General features: G+C 49.2%; 8 protein-coding genes across 8 annotated transcripts; 3 read left to right on the top strand and 5 right to left on the bottom strand.

Annotated features, from left to right (window-relative positions):
* Positions 1 to 558: 558 nt before the first annotated feature.
* Positions 559 to 1,593, top strand: ASPGLDRAFT_39244 (putative protein N-terminal asparagine amidohydrolase; the record flags this gene model as incomplete). Its single annotated transcript, XM_022545046.1, has 1 exon — positions 559 to 1,593. The coding sequence occupies one exon, from the start codon at positions 559 to 561 to the stop codon at positions 1,591 to 1,593; it is 1,035 nt and encodes a 344-aa protein (XP_022396946.1).
* A 1,629-nt stretch (positions 1,594 to 3,222) lies between these two features.
* Positions 3,223 to 4,109, bottom strand: ASPGLDRAFT_888383 (uncharacterized protein). The gene is made up of 2 exons (XM_022550452.1): positions 3,635 to 4,109; positions 3,223 to 3,586 (listed from the first exon to the last, which is right to left on the bottom strand). Exons 1-2 carry the CDS (start codon positions 4,000 to 4,002, stop codon positions 3,478 to 3,480), a joined length of 477 nt encoding a protein of 158 aa, XP_022396945.1. The 5' UTR covers positions 4,003 to 4,109; the 3' UTR covers positions 3,223 to 3,477.
* A 561-nt stretch (positions 4,110 to 4,670) lies between these two features.
* ASPGLDRAFT_887638 (uncharacterized protein) lies at positions 4,671 to 5,098 on the bottom strand. The gene has a single exon (XM_022550450.1). It carries the CDS (start codon positions 4,997 to 4,999, stop codon positions 4,781 to 4,783), a length of 219 nt encoding a protein of 72 aa, XP_022396944.1. The 5' UTR covers positions 5,000 to 5,098; the 3' UTR covers positions 4,671 to 4,780.
* On the bottom strand, positions 4,776 to 5,735 carry ASPGLDRAFT_51832 (uncharacterized protein). The gene has a single exon (XM_022547617.1). It carries the CDS (start codon positions 5,585 to 5,587, stop codon positions 5,198 to 5,200), a length of 390 nt encoding a protein of 129 aa, XP_022396943.1. The 5' UTR covers positions 5,588 to 5,735; the 3' UTR covers positions 4,776 to 5,197.
* Positions 5,736 to 6,398: 663 nt separating this feature from the next.
* On the top strand, positions 6,399 to 7,589 carry ASPGLDRAFT_69605 (phosphotransferase family protein; the record flags this gene model as incomplete). The annotated part of the gene is made up of 2 exons (XM_022549389.1): positions 6,399 to 6,614; positions 6,654 to 7,589. 2 exons carry the CDS (start codon positions 6,399 to 6,401, stop codon positions 7,587 to 7,589), a joined length of 1,152 nt encoding a protein of 383 aa, XP_022396942.1.
* Positions 7,590 to 7,924: 335 nt separating this feature from the next.
* On the bottom strand, positions 7,925 to 8,821 carry ASPGLDRAFT_29231 (uncharacterized protein; the record flags this gene model as incomplete). Its single annotated transcript, XM_022543831.1, has 3 exons — positions 7,925 to 7,973; positions 8,109 to 8,320; positions 8,516 to 8,821. 3 exons carry the CDS (start codon positions 8,819 to 8,821, stop codon positions 7,925 to 7,927), a joined length of 567 nt encoding a protein of 188 aa, XP_022396941.1.
* Positions 8,822 to 9,222: 401 nt separating this feature from the next.
* Positions 9,223 to 10,174, top strand: ASPGLDRAFT_135357 (putative HLH DNA binding protein (Penr2); the record flags this gene model as incomplete). Its single annotated transcript, XM_022541373.1, has 2 exons — positions 9,223 to 9,772; positions 9,822 to 10,174. 2 exons carry the CDS (start codon positions 9,223 to 9,225, stop codon positions 10,172 to 10,174), a joined length of 903 nt encoding a protein of 300 aa, XP_022396940.1.
* Positions 10,175 to 10,694: 520 nt separating this feature from the next.
* ASPGLDRAFT_69603 (uncharacterized protein) lies at positions 10,695 to 17,653 on the bottom strand (the record flags this gene model as incomplete). Its single annotated transcript, XM_022549388.1, has 16 exons — positions 10,695 to 11,723; positions 11,773 to 12,159; positions 12,210 to 12,650; positions 12,700 to 12,810; positions 12,868 to 14,024; positions 14,103 to 14,506; positions 15,387 to 15,534; positions 15,592 to 15,636; positions 15,685 to 15,769; positions 15,821 to 16,655; positions 16,710 to 16,755; positions 16,805 to 17,026; positions 17,088 to 17,149; positions 17,210 to 17,375; positions 17,454 to 17,513; positions 17,578 to 17,653. 16 exons carry the CDS (start codon positions 17,651 to 17,653, stop codon positions 10,695 to 10,697), a joined length of 5,274 nt encoding a protein of 1,757 aa, XP_022396939.1.
* Positions 17,654 to 17,833: the final 180 nt, after the last annotated feature.

Here is a 17,833-nt window from a genome sequence, read left to right as displayed (position 1 = left end):
ATGCGATGTGGATCCGGTGTTTATATCTTTGCTTTTTTTTTCTTGCTTTTTCGTTACCTGCTTAATTGGCCTGTTTGGATATCTGGGCTTTGGTGATATCAGTTGCATTGTTTGTGGCGTCGAGGATTTGATTTTTCTATTTCGCTTATTCAAGACACATTTGAATACTTGCATGGCGCTGTGGGATTGCATAACATATTGCATTAATGAACTGTGTATACACCTCTCATACTCGATTTCCTGATAAGGCATATGGGTCACATGACCTCATTATCCTCCGGATTTAAATGTCATCATGCAAGTTTGGACAAACATTCAATCTAACAACAATTGAAAGAACACAATATCACCAAAATTTTATTCAAAAAGTACCTGAGTATTATCCGAAAATATCTTGATCCTCGCTTTACTCACCCCGCATTATCGAACATCAACCATCCCACTCTCCGTCTTGTGAATTCAACGAATACACAAATCAGGTCCGGCCCCCCGGCCTTGATACCTCCCCACCATAACAATACATTCTACAAAGTCCAAGAAATAATCAAAATCAACAAAATGAAAATCGCCACACTCCAATTCTCCGCCAAACTCGGCGACACAGCGGGGAACATCAAGCGGGCAGATGGCCTGCTGAAAGATGGAGGCCGCGGAACTACTCTCGGGAAAGGAATTAAAGAATTAAACCCAGATATCCTGGTCCTATCGGAGATGGCATTGACGGGATATAACTTTCCCAATCTAGAGGCTGTTAAGCCGTATCTTGAGGAAGCGGGGATGGGGCCTTGTGGTATTTGGGCGAAAGAGACGGCGAAGAAGCTGGGGTGTAAGGTTTGCGTTGGGTATCCGGAGGTTGAGATTGAGAGGAGTGGTGAGGAAGGGGGGAAAGAGACGTATTATAACTCGTTGCTTGTTGTTGATGAGAAGGGGGAGATTCTTGCGAATTATCGCAAGACTTTCCTCTATTATACGGATGAGACTTGGGCTGCGGAGGGTGATGCAAAGCGTGGTTTCAGGCATATCTCGCTTCCTCGTCAGGGTCAGCAGCAGCAGGAGGTTGCTACGTCGTTTGGAATCTGCATGGACATTAACCCCTACCGCTTCGAAGCACCCTGGACAGCATGGGAATTTGCGAACCGCATCCTGGACACGCGCTCGCAGTTGGTTATTTTGTCGATGGCGTGGTTGACGCATTCAGATCGCGAGGAGTTGCAGACGTTGCATACGAAGCCGGAACTCGGGACGTTTAATTACTGGGTTCAGAGGCTTATGCCGTTGTTTAGACGGCATATGGAGCATTCGAGTGATCTTGGTGGGGAAGATGAAGGGGAGAAGAGGATGATTGTTGTTTTCGCGAATCGAGTTGGTGAGGAGGAGGGGCATGGGGAGGATAAGGAGCCCGTGAGGTATGCGGGGACGAGTGCTGTGCTTGGGTTTTCGCAGAGGGCTGGTTCTGCTGGTGAAGATGGAGATGGGATCGATGTTAAAATTCTGTGTTGGGATCTTATGGGTGCCACAGAGGAGGGGATTTGTTTTGCGGATACGGGGGAGGATCCAGAGATGGTTTTTAGCCTCGTGAAGGGTGGCCAGTGATCGACTTTTAAGGATTGTGCTGTTTATCCAACCAGCTATATACAGATATCAAGTCTGCGAGAACGAAATCAATTCTTCTCCTCGATAGTCTCCATGTTCAACATCCCCGTAAATGTCCGGAGATGCATCTCGACGAACTCGGTAATGCACTGCCGAATACTAGGCTCCATAGGCACGTTTATCTCCCAATAATCGAACGTCTGCTGCGTTTCTCCTCGCGCGTGGCTCATCCAAACTACTTTCCCGGCTACCACGGCGATGTCTGTGCTATAGTGTTCCCCCTGCAGGAGGACGGACCACATGTGGCCTGGGGTTACGGAGGCTCAATAGTCGTCTTCTGTTTCTATGGTTCGGGATCCGGCGCCCATGCCGCCGAGGTTGTAGATTGGCTTGCTGAAGATGGGGAATATATTCACTGGCGGGTATGTCTTGTGAGGACCGCATGGGATATTCTGGAGCTCGGTAATGGTGAGTTTATTGTAGACCCAGCGGTGCTCCGGGTGGAGGCCGTAGGCTTGGCTGTCTCCTGTTGGGATTTGGCAGTCGGGCGGACAGGGAATGTTCTCGAAGAAGCGGCGGCTTCGGGGTTAGTATAGGAACGGCATTGTGCAGTACGGAGTACGGAGTGATAAACAAAGGTGATTGAGATTTAATCCCGGGTGTTGGGGAAGCCTAATTTATAGCTTGACTCAGAGAATTCTCAGCTGAAAAGTTTATATCTATGAGCCGGTTTTATTGGTTTAACTAGCCCTACTATGTAGTTCGAATTGGTGGCTCTGATTGGCGTGTAGATTAAGTCAATTGGTAGCCGGATGGGCAGGTGGATGGCTGAGAGTGGATTCTTTTGGGTAATTAATGGCCCCGCATTGCGATAAGAGATGCATTTTAAAGCCCGAAAAGGCAGAAATGAAGCTATCTACTATTATTATTTAATCAATTTTATTATCCATATCGAGCCCTAAAGCTATGATAGACCATATTCCATGAACCCAAGGCCGGCAGCTAACCTGCAGCCCCTTGTCCCTATGAGTTCCTGAGGCAAACATCCTTCTATAATCTTTCTGATCCTTTTCCTCGCCCCAAGCCGCCTGTATGCGCAGGGCTTTTGAGCCTCGGAAGAGCGCTCTCCTTGTGTTTTCGGGGCAGGGTGGGTGTGGCCTAGGCTGAATCTCGGCTTAGACTACCATCCCTGCTATCCTTCTCCTGTTCTACTTGCCTCCTCTAATGCTTTTAGTCCCCATAATGAAGCTATCTATGAGAATGTAGATCTTTATGAAAATTGAGTATCCATGCCACGTTGTCAATTCAAAATACCTAGAACTAGGAGGGAAGCTAAGCATTCTAGAACCCGGGGGTATTAGGGAAGCAAGGTAGAACACAGTTAATTAGCCACAAAACACCCGATTACACTTATGTTCAGGGTCCTCATGCAAAGCGAAGATGTTCACTGTTCTCAAATCGGCATTGACGACCACGACTTGTTGATACTGTGCCCAGAAAACTATGTGGTATAGGCGTTCCCGGTATTCTAAGGAAGATGTCAGTAAAATCTAACGATAGGGAAATGGAGTGTTATCTGGACAGGTCTCCGTCGGCGGTGAAGTTGTGAAATTCAAGACAAGGTACTCTTGCATGGGCTGGAACTGACCACCATGTTCAATCCTTTCCATATACCAGCCCAAGCGGTCGCAGTCTTCTATAATTCCCAGACCCTTTTTTTTTTTTTTTTTTTTTTTTTTTTTTTTTTTTTTTTTTTTGAGCAATATAAAAGTCAATCGGACCACCTTTGATATCCGGTTTGATCATGAACTCGGGGGACACCACAAAATGACCATCAAGTATCGTGAACAGACAGCGGAAGAATTCTTGCTGATAATCTTGTGCCTAGGAGAGATTGAACTTCATAATAGCATCAACTGCCAGCTTGAGCGATGTGCTGTGGTGAATCTCGCTGGTGGACTCTATATCCATGGAGAGGAGCGTGTGGCAGTACCTGAAAGCAAGTTATTAGCAAGTATAAACAGCAGGAAGAGGTACTCACCAGCGGTGGATTGGACTTGCAAATACAAAACGACGACGACCTTCCTTTGTTTTCTCTTCGTGTAGCCACCCGATGTAATTGATGTATTCGAGAGCCTTTTTGGTTTCCCGGTCTTCTGTGCAAAAGTGGGCTGAGAATAGCATAACGCGTGGACCACCACACCAAGGCTCGATGGTTTTGAAATAGCTTGACCAAAGCGAACTATCCGAGTATGTCGTTTGCGCCTCGTCTATAAGCAAATAGCCTGAATAGACAAGCCACGACCTGCCGTGAACATCTGTCATCCTCTCTAGATATCTTTTTCCAGTTACTGCGAGGCTGATCATATTTCCAACCTGTAAGAACATGGATAGGTGTTGTTTTGCCATGCGTCTCAAACAGCTTGTTTGCCACGAGTCTCATCAGGGTTGTCTTTCCGGAGGCCGGTGTGCTGCGCACTCGAATGATATGATAATATTGGAGTCGTGCTATCAACTCATCGACCAATTCCGTTCAAGGGGCAAGAAAAGCAGGAATTTCTGTGATTACCAATAAGAATATTCCTGTGTATTGCTTGTAACGATAACTTACAGAAAGGCTTGGTCAGTCATTCTTGACAGAACCTTGGGATCAACTAAGTGCGCAATAACTGTTAGCACAGTCATGAAAGGTGTAAGTGAGGAACTAACAAATAGTATCCTGGTGATCTACATGCGCGTGCATTGGATGCAAGCATTTTTCACATATTCCCTGAGCCAGAGTATCATTGAAACCCCGAGGCGCAAGTTCCGGAAGTGTATGAACAATTGTAGTTCCCATAATAACCATGCCAGGTGCATGGGCCCATCTAGACATATATGGTCTGGGTTTCAGGAACTGGACCGTAGGGCACTAAGCACCTATCCTGGGGCTCTTGTGTTGCCATGTTCTATAGCGTTGACATAGGTGTTTCGGTCAGTGATGGAATTTAAGAAAGGGTGAGTTCAGAGGATATGACATAGAAATGTACCCCCAGCGGTATGTATCGGTAGTATGCATTTCTATGTCCTACATATCTGCCTAATAGCTGTATTACGACAACTATAGTAAACATAAACAGGCTAGCAGCCAAAAAAAGGCAACGACATAGGCTATCAGAGACTAGGTACATGACGCTGAATGATGTAGTCATCCAAGTGTGGGAGTGATATAATCAATAAGTTTAACCTGTCGTAAGAACATTTTCCCAACCATACAAATTCGTAAACTCGTCGCAAGCATTAAGAGCCTGTTTCCCACAATTCCACAATACCCCAGCAAGCTCCTCGGAACTAAATATACCTGCATAACCATAGCCTTCTTCCTCGTCCCTGCGGGGTGATTACCAGTCATCATCTTCATTTTCATATTCGAACCCAGGTTGGTCAGCAGCTGCGTCGCACAGGGCCGCAAGGCGGTGCAAGGGAAACCAATTGTCAAGAAGTGGGAGGCTCACAGGGTCAGCAGTGGTTATCGAGTTCCGTCGCTGGAGACAATTAAACTGTCTGCATCCACATTGTAAAGCCTTAGATGCCCTGAGAAGGCAGGATGTTCTCAGGGTTTTCATCACTTCTGTCTATGTCTATCTGGCGGCCAGATGCTCGAATTTGCCCAGAAAATTCTCAAAGTATGAATTATTGGCGAACGCGCCCGTGTCCATAACTGCCCTGTATCGATCATACTCGCCCCCCCTCCCTCCTGAAATCTTTCCATATGTTCGACTAGGCGATTACGGTTTCTGAGTAGCTCTATGTCCCATTTCTTAGACTCTAAGAAGTCGATCACCTCACCTCCTGTCTTTCCCTTTACAAAAAATTCTGGGAATAGAATGGCATGCCCGGGGCAACAAAATCGGGGAAATATCGCTTGACAAGCTTCTAATAATGATCGTCGAGAGGCGACGTATCGCCCTCCGAGGAGCGAGTGGGCGTAGAAAGTTGACTTGTTGATATCCATGGCAAGATCCAGCAGCGCGATGTACCTCAGAACGAGTCGTGTCCGCAAAAAGATAATAACAATACCTAGAGCTAGGGTATTGGCAGGTGGGTGAAGAAATTGGAATGTGCACCTACCAGTGGTGAATCTGACTGACAAAAACTCACCTTTTTCTCGTATAACCAGTCATTTGTACATAGATGTTTCACGGCTGTTTGAGACTCCAAATACAGCACCTTATAAAGAGCCTAGGACAAGCCTCCATATAAAATGGCTGGTTTGAGGGCATTGAATGTCGCACAGCGGAGATTTTCGCTGATGACTCGTCTGATTCTCGTAAATTTGAAGTGCCAGTAGTATTCTTGTTATTAGTTTTCGGCATTCGAAATCTTGGAATTCCTCTTCAGGTCTGTGGTCAAACTCCTTGTCAGTGCATGTTTCGAATGGAGCATTTTCATGATCATGCTCACTTCGTACGTTTGCACCGAAACCCATAAGTAGTTCTTTTGTTGGTTTATATAAAATCATCTCATCATACTCTTTATATGCTCTTCACAAGCTGTTCTATTTCAGACCTAGGCTCTTGTACGGATCGCCAGTACATAGCCACTGTAGGTATGGAGCATGCTTTTGAACGCGGTGGCTGGATCTCATCGGGGCTAGGTGTGGAAGTTATCTGTAATTCTCAACAGCAAACCAGGGAAAGAGTAGGAAATTCAAACAGATTTTGAGGGAGGTGGTCATTCACTGTCACATGATTTTATATCACCTGACCATTTCCCATGTACAAAGAACAGCAATTATTTTCTTCTCCTGTCAAGAACTAGAAACCATGGCAAGTCTAGCTGATTATCTTCCTCCCACTCTTAGCAATGATACTATACGCGCCTTTGCCCTCTCCCAGCGTCTCCCGAATCCCATTTCCATCCAATCCCTGAATGTCACGGCTGAGTACCACTCCATCTATGTGCTGTTTTTCAATCCCGACGACGCAAAGGCCATCTCGCCTAATCTGCGCCCTATCTCCCCTAAAGGCCCTGTTGATTTAGTACTCTGAGTGGCAGGCCACCACATTCCCCGCATCAAGACGGAAAATGAAGTGGCTGTGATGAACTGGCTGCGGAAGAATACGACCGTTCCTGTTCCAGAGGTGATTCGGTTCGATGTCACTTCTAACAACGTGTTGCAGCATGAGTTTACTGTTCTAGAGCGCGTTCGTGGCACGGCTCTGCACGAAATCTACGGTCGTCTCTCGCAGGAGCAGCTGGAACAGATTGTCGATCAGATCATTGATATTGTGGAGCAGCTGCATCATCGCTCCTGGGACGGAGTCTCGGGGCTCACCATAGCCCCAGGATCTGGTGAGGTTATTCCAGGTCGCATTCTTGAAGAGACCTACTGGCAGGCACCGGATATTGCCAAGCATTTCCCGTCTGAATCGGTTGAAACCTTCAACATCCACGGCCCGTACGAGTCCTATACCGCATACATCACAGCTTTGATTCGTGTCTATCAGCATGCGATCCGCTTGCACTCCTCCCTCGAGCCGTACAGGGACCTTTTACCCCGCCTGGACGCCTTGGTGAACACATTAGCCCGTCATCCAAAGCTAAACTATACCCGCTACGTCCTAGCCCATAAGGATCTCCACATGGCCAACATCATGTACGACGAATACAGCGAACGCATAACCGGCATCCTCGACTGGGAGTTCTCCGGTATCGTCCCTATCCAGCGGTGGGATCCTTCTCGGGCGTTCCTGTGGAACGGGCAGCGCAACGCGCGCGCCGTGGCGGAGCAGAAGCGGATACGAGCGATCTTCCAAAAGCGATGCCGGGCTCGGGGGGTGGGTCAGTTGCTGCTTGATGAGCCAGGTTATACTTCTTCGCTGCAGGAGACTATGCAGAATGGGATTTCGTATTTGCGGGCGATTATCGAGGTTTGTCCTTGGGGGCAGAGACAAGATGAAGTTGGGTTGTGGCGGACTGAGGTGGAGGACTGTCTGGAAGCGTTTGGTGTCTAGTTGCTCTCCTTATCGAGGACACTATCATCAGAGTGCTCCGAAAGAAAATACAACCGTTTCCTTTCAAGTATGGAAAGACGTTGGAAGGGTCACATGCTGCAGCCATGTGACGCTGCACTACCTCAGATCATTTGCATAAAAGCGCCCACAAAAATGCTGGTACGAGTTTATACCAAAGCATGTGATGGCTCTGATCAAATAACGAACCCAATAGCGAAAGAATATCGACTTTCGAATAATAAGATCTACAGTTTAGATCTGGATAGAGAGTCAATTCGCATGAACTGGGTTGTATTCCGTGCCCAGGGCACTTCTTCGATAGGCTCCGGTATTTGTCAATTACCAATAGCCGCCGTAGTCCGCGCATGCCATGAGTCACGGAAACTGTACTCTGTTTGTAGTTCTGTATGGTGTTGTAGTGGACATTCCGTACTCGGTCATCAGGCAGTGCAGCGAATCCTCAGCACAGACCATGATATACCGGGCCGGCAGACTTGACAGCGATGCCAATGTGCCTACCAGGGTACTCTGTGCCTTTCCAGAGTAATATTCGGGGTGTTTATACAGCGGAGACGTGTGTCGTACTTTATTGTATGAATCACACGTGACTCCGGGTGAACCCCTCCCCGACACCCGAAGACGACCAGCCAATCAGAGCGGCGAAATGGACTGCTGAGGAGGGGCACGGGATCAGAGCACATGACTCGAGGTCGAGAAGGAGGGAGGAGAGGCTGTGATAAATAGTGAATATTTAGCAAGTTGAGAGAAACGAATCAGTGGTCAAAAATATTGTGGAATATTGTTGGTTGCCGCAGAACAAGACTGATGTGAGATGGTCAGGTGACTGCGCCTCTGGTCCCTCCCCCCCGCCGCAGGCAGTATCTCGCCCACGTGAGTCGCTCTACTCGAACTCTCAATCAACTCACCTTCCAAGAGTATCCCTTTCTTTGATTTGATATTGGGCTCGTCGGGTTCGCTGCGTTTCGAGGGTTATTCCCATTCTCGTGCTTGAAATCCGCGTTTTTTCCCGATCTTTGCGAAGTGAAGTCGCGTTTAGACGACTTTCGCTTCTTGTTGTTCCCCGTGAGCAGGTGACTTGTTGTCAGGTGATATCCCAAGGTACGGACTTTCCCTTCTCCCTTTCCTTCTTTTTTCCTTTTCATATCTCCGTGGGCTGCGAAATCTCTTGCATATTCTGCAAATCTATCATCTCGATGCCTTTTACAAGGCATCCCGATGAATTCCCTGTTTGCCACGGTTCTGTGATTTCTCGTGGGTTGTGGTGATGACGACTGCCCGCTCTGTGTTTCCCTGTGTTCCGACCGTGTCTGGCCGGTCGTGACGTGGTTGACACACAGGCTCTGGGACTGAAAAAGAAATGTTGATTCTATTCATCTTGCTCGACTGTACTTCTGAGAGATGGTGGTTTGCTTGGAGAGCCGCCCATCCGCTGCGATGCGGAGATGCGCGTCTCACCCAACGCGTCTTTTATTTACACCCGCACCACACAACTACCTTGGTGCTTTTCATCACTGGACTTATACTTGCTCATCTTGATTTCATGAACGTGAAAACTAATTTGGACTTTTAGAAATTTCAAACCAGCTTCAGTAGCTGGGTCACTACAGCCATCATGTCTGAACCGTCCATGCCACCTTCGGACAATGTCGCAAATAAGCGAAAGCGGGAAAGCACTGACAGTGCTGGCCCCGAGCCTCAGCGCAATCGCTCTTCTAATGCAAGTAATGGCAGCATCCAAGGCTCCGACCAGTCCAACTTTCAGCAAAACTCCCTCGGTTCTTACGACCACAATCTTCCCAACACAAACGACCACGGTATTCCGAACTCGTCATCAGAGCTCAACATCGACCAGCAGATTCTGCAGCATGTCGGGACGCAAAACGGCATCCCAGATGACAGCGCTCTAACGGCCAAGGCCGCCTTGGCTGCTCACACCCCTCAGAATAAATACCCCGCTCCGCCAGATGCACCCTTCGATACCAACAATCTGACCCATGGGTTATCATTTGGCGATGACATTGGCCAGGGGATTGGTGGTGGTCACAACCACAACTCCACCGCTGCGGCGGTTTATGCAGCTCGCGAGGCTCAGAGCATGAACTCGAAGCCTTCAGTTGGCTCTCCTGAGTGGCATCAAGTTCGCAAGAACAACCACAAAGAGGGTACGTGTCTAATCCTGTATTCTTTTGTGAAAAATGCTAAATTTGGCAGTGGAACGTCGACGCCGTGAGGCGATCAACGAGGGCATCAATCAGATTGCCCGTCTCGTCCCAAACTGCGACAAGAATAAGGGCGCCATCCTGCAACGCGCGATCGAGTACATTCACCAATTGATCGATGAGAAGAGAACAATCCAGGAGCGATGGGAACAAACCAACATGACCACGCACCATGCGGTCAGCGAAGTTAGCGCGCAAAACTCGAAATTGAAGATCGAAGTCAACCGACGTGGAGAAATCGCACAAAAATGGATACACCGGTGTCAGGATGCAGGTCTTCAGTTCGAGGATTATAATGAATCCGATGAACTCAGGCCGCTCGAAGTTGACCAAGGCCAAGGCTGATTCCTTTATCTGCTTGAATTGTTGCTTTCGGATATTTTAGGTGGGGTTTCCACCATGCATGTGCTACGACTTGTTCATTTCGGGGCTGAGATCTGGACATACCTTTATTTCGATTTATTTCGTGTTCCTCGCGGTCTGACTTTGCTGTTACTTGGTTTCGGTACAGTTGATGGTGGACGACACCCTGTCCAGGGGTGGACATAGGGCGCTTTTTCCCTTTTTCTTTTCTTAGCCTGGGGTGGGTTTCTTATTTTGATTGTTTCTTTTACTCTGATTTCTTCTGTATGTTATTGTTTATGGGCTGGCGAAATACGGCTGGGGTTTGTTCATCCCGGGCAACGGAGCTTGGGTTATCGGAATATTACAAGTTGACTTATGGATTTATTGCGGTTTGCCTGGCTGGCTTAATAATATTTCGGTTAACTCTACTGTAGTTTCAGTGGTAAATGAGCAATTACTAGTATGCTATCTAACAAGCTAGTCTGCAAACACATTCATATCCTCAAAAGCACAACAAAAATCATCTCGAATCCCACATAACCTCATTCAACCTCAACAACGCATCCGCACTCGCCTTCTTCGCAGCCATAAACCCCTCCCGATCCTCCGCCCCGCGAGGCCCACGCAACACATCCGAGAAACACAAGTCAACTAAAACCCTCAACTCATCATATGTAAACGGCTCCCCGTTCCCACTCGCCAGCGCCTTGGCACTATCCGCCGTAAATGACTCCTTCTCTTCCTTTGCGTAGTCGAGAGCTTTAACCGCGCCTTCGAGGAACCAGTCGAGGAATTTCGCGCTGAGAGGGAGCGCGACTACTTCTTCTGATGTTTCTTGGGGTTGGTGGTTCTCTGTGTCTGGTTCGGGGGCGTGCGAGGAGAGTGGGTTGTGGTCTGGGTGGTAGATTATGATGTTTTTGAGGTTTTGTTGTAAGACGAGGACGTCGAGTTGCAGGCGTAGGGCGCCGTTTTCGTTCATCGCGCCGATGTGTCGCGTGCAGGAGACGAATGTGCGGTCGATGAAGCGGGCAAGCCCGGAGGTTATGAACCAGCGTTCCGAGGGCCCCAGGGATGCGGAGACGTTTGTGTCGAAGGCGATGAGGTCGTTGTTTAGTTCTAGGACTGTGGCTGAGGCGGCGGTGGGTGGGTTGGCGATGATGTGCCACCAGTTGTTGTCTGTGTTGGGGGAGGGGGTTGTTGGTTCGGAGGTTCGGCTTCCTGCTTGGGTGTTGGGGCCGGCCATTGTACGGGTGAGCATGTGGATGACGCCGCAGCGGATGTCGACGTGGAGGGCAAAAAGGGTGCTGGAGGCGAGGTCGCGGAGGGATTGGAGGGTTGTGTCGAAGGCTTGAGCGGTTTCGGTGTTGAGGGGGAGGTAGATTTGTTGTTGTTGGCTGAGGTGGTCGTGTTTGGGCTTCATGGCGGCGCCGACGAGGGTCCAGCGGCGGGGGGCTGGGCCGGAGGTGTGGGCGCGGGAGTGTTGTTGGGTTGAGTCGGATGATGGGGCTGTTATTTTGCGGAGTTTGGTGAGGTGGCTTGAGAGCCATTGCTGGGGGTTGTTAGTTGCGTTGAATATGGTTTGTGTGAGATTTGCTTACCATGCTGTTGTGAAGGAGAGAGAGGGCAGCGACTGTCTTCGGGTCGGATATGATATCGTATGGTTCTAGCGGCACTTCATCGGTGCGTTTGATAAGGAGGTCGGTTTCCTTGTCGATGAGTTCCGACTTGTTACCACTTCCGGCCCTCAGTTCGCTGACCACATCTCGAATGACACCTGATTCAATGTACGATGCAGCGGCTTTGAGCTGGACACTGGCATCAGCCCGACGTGAGACCTTGGCCACGATTGCTTTGTACCATCCAAAGCACTTGTCGTAAAAGGTCACAATCTGGGTAATCACCAGTTGCGTAAATGCTGGGTCGTGAGGGATACTAGACAGCATTTTACTGAACTCCTTGATGATAGACATGAATTTGACCGTACCCTGTCACTGTTAGCCTCTGCCTAAGATGACTCTGACATAAGGGCACATACCTTGAAAATAGGCCGAGGAGACACCTTCGACCAGTGAGGGTCTTCAGTAAATGCGTCCGGCGCAATGAAGCTGAGCGTACACAGATCCGTGACGGTCTCGTCCAATTGAGGAAGGAAGACGTGAACAAGGAAATCGTCCAAGAAAGAGGTCAAGGTGCTCATAGCGATTTCCGAGTCCACCGGAACAATATCCTTGAGTTTCTGGATAAATTGAAGGGATGGAGGGAGAAGGAGACCCATGTTGAACACGCTCGGTTCGATGAGAATCTTGTGTCCAGTTCCAGAATTCCCTTGCCTTGATTGCGAGTTGTCCATGGTGACTGCTCTCTGCCTCGACTTGGATACCAGACCGGGGACTGATGTTTGGATAATCTCATCCAATTCGTCTTGCTCAGCTTTCATCTCCGTGTTACGGCCGATTTCGGACAGTTTGAACATTTTCTAGAACGGTCAGCATTGAAGGGATCCAACTTGAACATTTTCAACTCACCTTATTTTTATCTCTTTGGCCGTTGTAAATATGGCGCTTATTGTCAGTTTCATCTGGCCGAATAGACGACTCTCCATCCGTAGCCAGGTAATCGTGCATAAGAGACCGAATCTGTTTTGACGCAATTTGTCAGAATAAAGCAGAAATGAAGTACATTTGGGCACTTACTTCGCTCTGGTACAGCTTCCACAACTCCTTGAAACCACCAGAAAGAGCACTGCCCTTGGGAATCCCTTCGCGCTCAACAATACCAGCAATCACATCATGCAGGACACGATGACCTTCAGCAATCGCCTCAAACTTGGAATACAATGTCCACAGATATTCTGCCAGAACATGACCGCGCTTCTCAATGGCCTCCGTTGGCGAGTCGGTCGTGTTTTCTTGAGCGAAGCCGCCAGGGGAGCTAGGATACCGTGTATCGATCTCGGCGTTCGTCTTGTCCACAACGGTGAAAAGTTCCACGGGAAGTCGCTGCTCGATCTGGTTGACTGCAATATCCAAATTGCCCATCTTGTTCAGGGCTTCAATCAGTAACCGAATGTACTGGAAGGTATCAGCCTCCGGGTTCCGGGACGCATCTTCGACCAAAGGTGAGGAAGCATCTAATTTAGCAAGGAACCCAAAAACGGGCCTTTCCCAAGATCCATTCCCAGTCCAGGCATGTGGATTCCCGCTGCCGTCATTGTCGGGCGCTGGTGGCTTCCACCGGTCAGAGCAATATGGTGATTTGAGATACAGATGATCGTGCAACTCTTCAACCAGAATATCGGTAAGCGAGATTTCTTGGTTGCTGAAATAGGCGCGAATGTCTCCCAGTGCTCCAATGTTCTCGAGCTCTGAGCGACGCAAAAGTCGGAACGCATCGTGGAGCACTTCAACTGCCGCAAGGAATCGCTTGTCGGATATCCGGGACTCCAGCTTCTCTGGAAGCGACTGGATTTCTTGAATTTGGTTGAACAGCTGAATGATATCGTCGTATTTCTGGGAAGATGTCGCTAGCCCCTTCAACTCGGGCTTGGTTGAAAGCAATCCGGCTTTCGCCTCATCAAGCGCACTCCTGAGCGTACGCACCCGACCCTGCGAGCTTTGTAGATTTGACTGAATTTTGTGGTATGTACCGATGGAACTGTTGAATCCCTGGTGATGCTCGTTCACAATGGACTTAAGCGTCTTTTGAATCCGATCGTGCATGTCCAAAAAGTCCGGCTCGCGATCAGCTTTCCCAAGAGTACTCGTATCCATCAAGCTCAGAGCGACCTGCACTGGTACGCAATCGTCGGAAGACATGAAGTCCCACTCGCGCTGGATCGATCGTAGTACATCTAGAATAGGTTGAATAACCAGTTAGCAGTCCGTATCCAAGCAAACACCTCCATCAACCCCAAGAAGTATGTTCATACCTTCGACCGCCTGCGTCCCCGGCGCATCACTAACCTCCGAACGGCCCCTCTCCCTGCTTTTTCCGGAATAAGAACTCGCATCTCCCGGGCTCCGGCCATCCCTCGTAGGATGTAACATGTCCCCTTCCCTCGTCCGCGATCGCGAGGAAGACGGCGGTTGTCGACCTCGATCCATTCGTTCTCGGAGCCGCTCTGGCGATTGCGTCGGGGGCAGAATGGAGGGCTGCTGCGGCGATTCATAGCCAAATCCACCATATCCACCTGAGCGACTGCTTCCAAATCCATTGGCACCTAAGTTGCTATATCCGCCATCGCTGCGGTCGTATCCCCCGGCATCGGAATACCCGTATCCGTTGGCGAAGCCACTTCTGCCACTCATAACAAATCGCGCGCTCCTCTCGACGCTTAGGAAACGTAGGTAAGGATAGAAATCGGACGGTACGCTCGTCTAGTGTGCGGTTTACGTCGTAGAGTATGGCGGGCCGTATACGTGTGCTCGAGGGATTGTGTTCTAGCGCGAATTCAGGTAGGAGGCAGCTGGAGCATTATTGTCTCGCGGTATAATGCAATGATCCTCAACGCAGTGTCTCAATAGGCGACTGGGACCATCTGCGTCGCAAACCCGAGCAAGAGTGGTTGTTGGAAAGACCGGGGTCCCGTCCTGCAGGAGTTCCAGGTGTTAGTTACTCCACATCCCGATTGACTGCCGCATTCCTCAGGCAGAAATATCTGGAGTACTGCCCTATCTCGCCGCTTTATATTCCCTACTCTTCCTCTTCCTTGCTATTCACAGCCTACTTTGATGCAGCTGAAAATGCCTCCTGGACAAGATTCTACTCAGGACGGACCTGTTTTCCAGATGGACGACGCAAACGAGAGGTCGTTACTTGATTCGGACGAACATCCAATGAACCCTGAGACGCGCAACGCTTCCACTTTCCTCAAAGCAAACGCAGCTGCGAATGCTGTTGGGGTTGTTTATCATGATAACAGTGAGAAACACGTGTGGGAGTTCTAGGATGACGCCGATTTGGGTGACAGTAAGATGTCAGATTTCGGGGCAGTTGCCTTTGGCTTATTTATCTTATCTCTTAGCTTCCTAATAATCAAAATCTTCGATATCAACCAAAAAATATGGAGATATTCATAATGTAATGATGGCCGTGTCTATATACATCCGTCCCTTATTTAGAGATAGGTTGCGTCTTCCGCTGGAGCCAGTTCCGCGTGTATTCATCGTTTTCAAAGAAGTGGTGAGTCTTCTCCCAGATCTCCGTGTGGTACTTATTCACCCACTCAATCTCGACATCTGACAAGAGGGACGGCTCAATGAGGTTATTGTCGATCGGAGTCATGGTAACGTGCTCGAAGCCTAACCATGTCTTGTCGCCAAAGTTGTGGTTTGTTTGCACTTCACGCGCCATAATGATGTCTGATGATGGGTCAGTATCTGCAAGGCTTTGAGCAGGAGGTGAATGAAGGGACTTACTCTCAATACGGATTCCGAACTTGCCGTCTTCGTAGAATCCAGGTTCTAATATCGTTAGCAATTGAAGTAGTTCGACTTCTCAGGGCGCCGTACCATCAGAAATGACATTACCGGAGGCAATAGGTACCTCGGTATATTGAACACGAGAGCCGATACCCATAGGTCCTTCGTGAACATTCTGGGATAAAGTTAGTTGTATTTAATCAAGATCTTCTGTATTTCTCCTTACCAGATAAGAACCAACACCGTGGCCGGTTCCGTGAAGGTAATCAAGTCCTTCCTTCCACAGGAATTGCCTGGCAAGGACATCCAGCGCAAATCCACTTGTACCCTTCGGGAAAACGGCAGAGTCTATACCAATGAGTCCCTTAAGGACCAGAGTGAAGGCCTTCTTCTCAAGTGCAGTTGGTGTTCCAAAATGGTATGTTCTAGTCACATCGGTGGTGCCGTCCAAGTACTGGGCACCAGAGTCACACAGGTAGACGGCGTTGGGATCAATGATGGAGCAAGCCCCCTTCTCGGGCTTGTAATGAATGACCGCTGCGTTGGCACCGGTAGAAGAAATGGTGTCGAATGACAGGCCGACGAAAAGGTCGTGCTTAGCCCGAGTCTGCTCCAGCTTGTCCGCAGCGTCGACTTCATCAAGGGTCGACTTCTTGTTAATCAATTCGTTTTCAAGCCAAGCGAAGTATTCCGTCAAAGCAGCGCCGTCTCTGACATGGCAAGTCCGCATTCCATTGAGTTCTGTTTCGTTCTTGACAGCCTTAGAGTCCGAGATAGGGCTGCGGATTTCCTCAACCTGTTCCTCGCCCCCCAAGTTGAGGCTCAGCGCCCATGAGGCTTTGTTGGACAGCAGGAACTTGGCACCTTCCTCCCCTACAGCCTGCTTCCTGGACTCGCTAAGGGCCTTGGCGTCGGCAAAGATAGAGTCATAAGGCTTGATTATAACGTCTTGGCCCAAGTGAGCCTTAACTTCCGGGGTCAATTTGTCGTCGTCGATATAGAGCTCGGCGGTGGTGGGTGTGACGATGGCGTACGCGAAGAAGACGGGGTTGTATGGGATACTATATTGCATTAGCCTGCGACAGCTGAGCATACCCGGTAATTCGTGGACTCACTCGTTTCCTCTCAGGTTAAACAACCACGCAATCTCGTCGAGCAAGGCTGTCGTCTGTTAGTTAACGCGATATAGTAGGCCAATAAAGAGCCATACAGATAACAAATCCAGCTTTCTTCTTGTTCTCAAGCTCCTTACGGAGATCGCCGATTTTCTCCTGGAAGCTCTTTCCCGCATATTTCAGCGGGTGGACTTTGACCAGTTCTCTTGGAGCTGCAGGCCGGTCCTTGCTCCAGACCAGGTCGACCAGGTTCTGTTGGATTCCCACCAACGAGGAGCCGTTCTTCTCCAAGGTCTCGGCGAGTTTGCGCGCATCCGCTGTATCATATGAGCGTAAGCATTTCGGCCCAATCCGTGCGTCGTAATCGCTTCCACTTACAAGCTGTGAACAAGGCCGGGTCCACACCAACGGCTTTACCACCCTCCGCTTGCTCGGTCGTCCTAAGACATAATTCAGTTTCCGGATTCTGGAACCTCAGGTTGACTCAACATGTGTCATACCATTCCTGCCAAGTCGGAACATTTTCAACCCCTCGTTTCAAAAGAGCCCAGTTTTGGTCCAGCTGCTTGGAAGCTTGATTGAAGTATCGCCCGTCTGTAGACAAAGCCGCTTTGGTCATGGACACAAGGGCAGTGCCGGCCGAACCAGAGAAACCAGAAATAAACTCTGCGAGGATAAGGTGTAAGTGGTGATGGTTGGTAGCCGCACGCGAGCGGTCTTGTAGCAAAAGGGCGACATTCTAACCTCGACGAGCATCACACGGCGCAATGTATTCCGACTGATGGCTATCTTCTGAGGGAACGACTTGGAATTGTCAGGACCATTTCTCCTTTCTTGCAATAATCAAGAATAGAATATGATGTCATACTGTATACATCCACCTTGTGCTCCCTCATCAACTGCCTGAGCTTCGACAAGCGTTCGGAAGTGTCCACGGGCCCCATGTCGACGGTGTAACGTGGTACAGAGGTAGAAAAGAACCTGGTACAAGGGAGGGGTATCTTGCGAATCGATCTGAAAGTAGAAATCCAAGAAAGGCGAGCCAGAGGGCGGTAGAAAAGCATCGACTATTTTGGGTGGGCGACGTTAGGTAGGAAAAGGAAGTGAGGATATGCAGGTGACCG

Source organism: Aspergillus glaucus, assembly GCF_001890805.1.
Source record: "Aspergillus glaucus CBS 516.65 unplaced genomic scaffold ASPGLscaffold_25, whole genome shotgun sequence".
In the NCBI taxonomy this organism is placed as follows: domain Eukaryota; kingdom Fungi; phylum Ascomycota; class Eurotiomycetes; order Eurotiales; family Aspergillaceae; genus Aspergillus; species Aspergillus glaucus.
Note: the sequence above shows the minus strand (reverse complement) of the source record. Positions and strands in the feature narration are given on the sequence as shown.

What these genes read in the sequence shown, in the direction of transcription:
- ASPGLDRAFT_888383 (XM_022550452.1), bottom strand. Translation starts at nt 4,002, where the DNA reads ATGGCAAAACAACACCTATCCATGTTCTTACAGGTTGGAAATATGATC. An exon ending in GCAAGTCCAATCCACCGCTG is followed by an intron (nt 3,587 to 3,634) that starts GTGAGTACCTCT and finishes ACTTGCTTTCAG; the next exon opens with GTACTGCCACACGCTCCTCT.
- ASPGLDRAFT_887638 (XM_022550450.1), bottom strand. Translation starts at nt 4,999, where the DNA reads ATGAAAATGAAGATGATGACTGGTAATCACCCCGCAGGGACGAGGAAG.
- ASPGLDRAFT_51832 (XM_022547617.1), bottom strand. Translation starts at nt 5,587, where the DNA reads ATGGATATCAACAAGTCAACTTTCTACGCCCACTCGCTCCTCGGAGGG.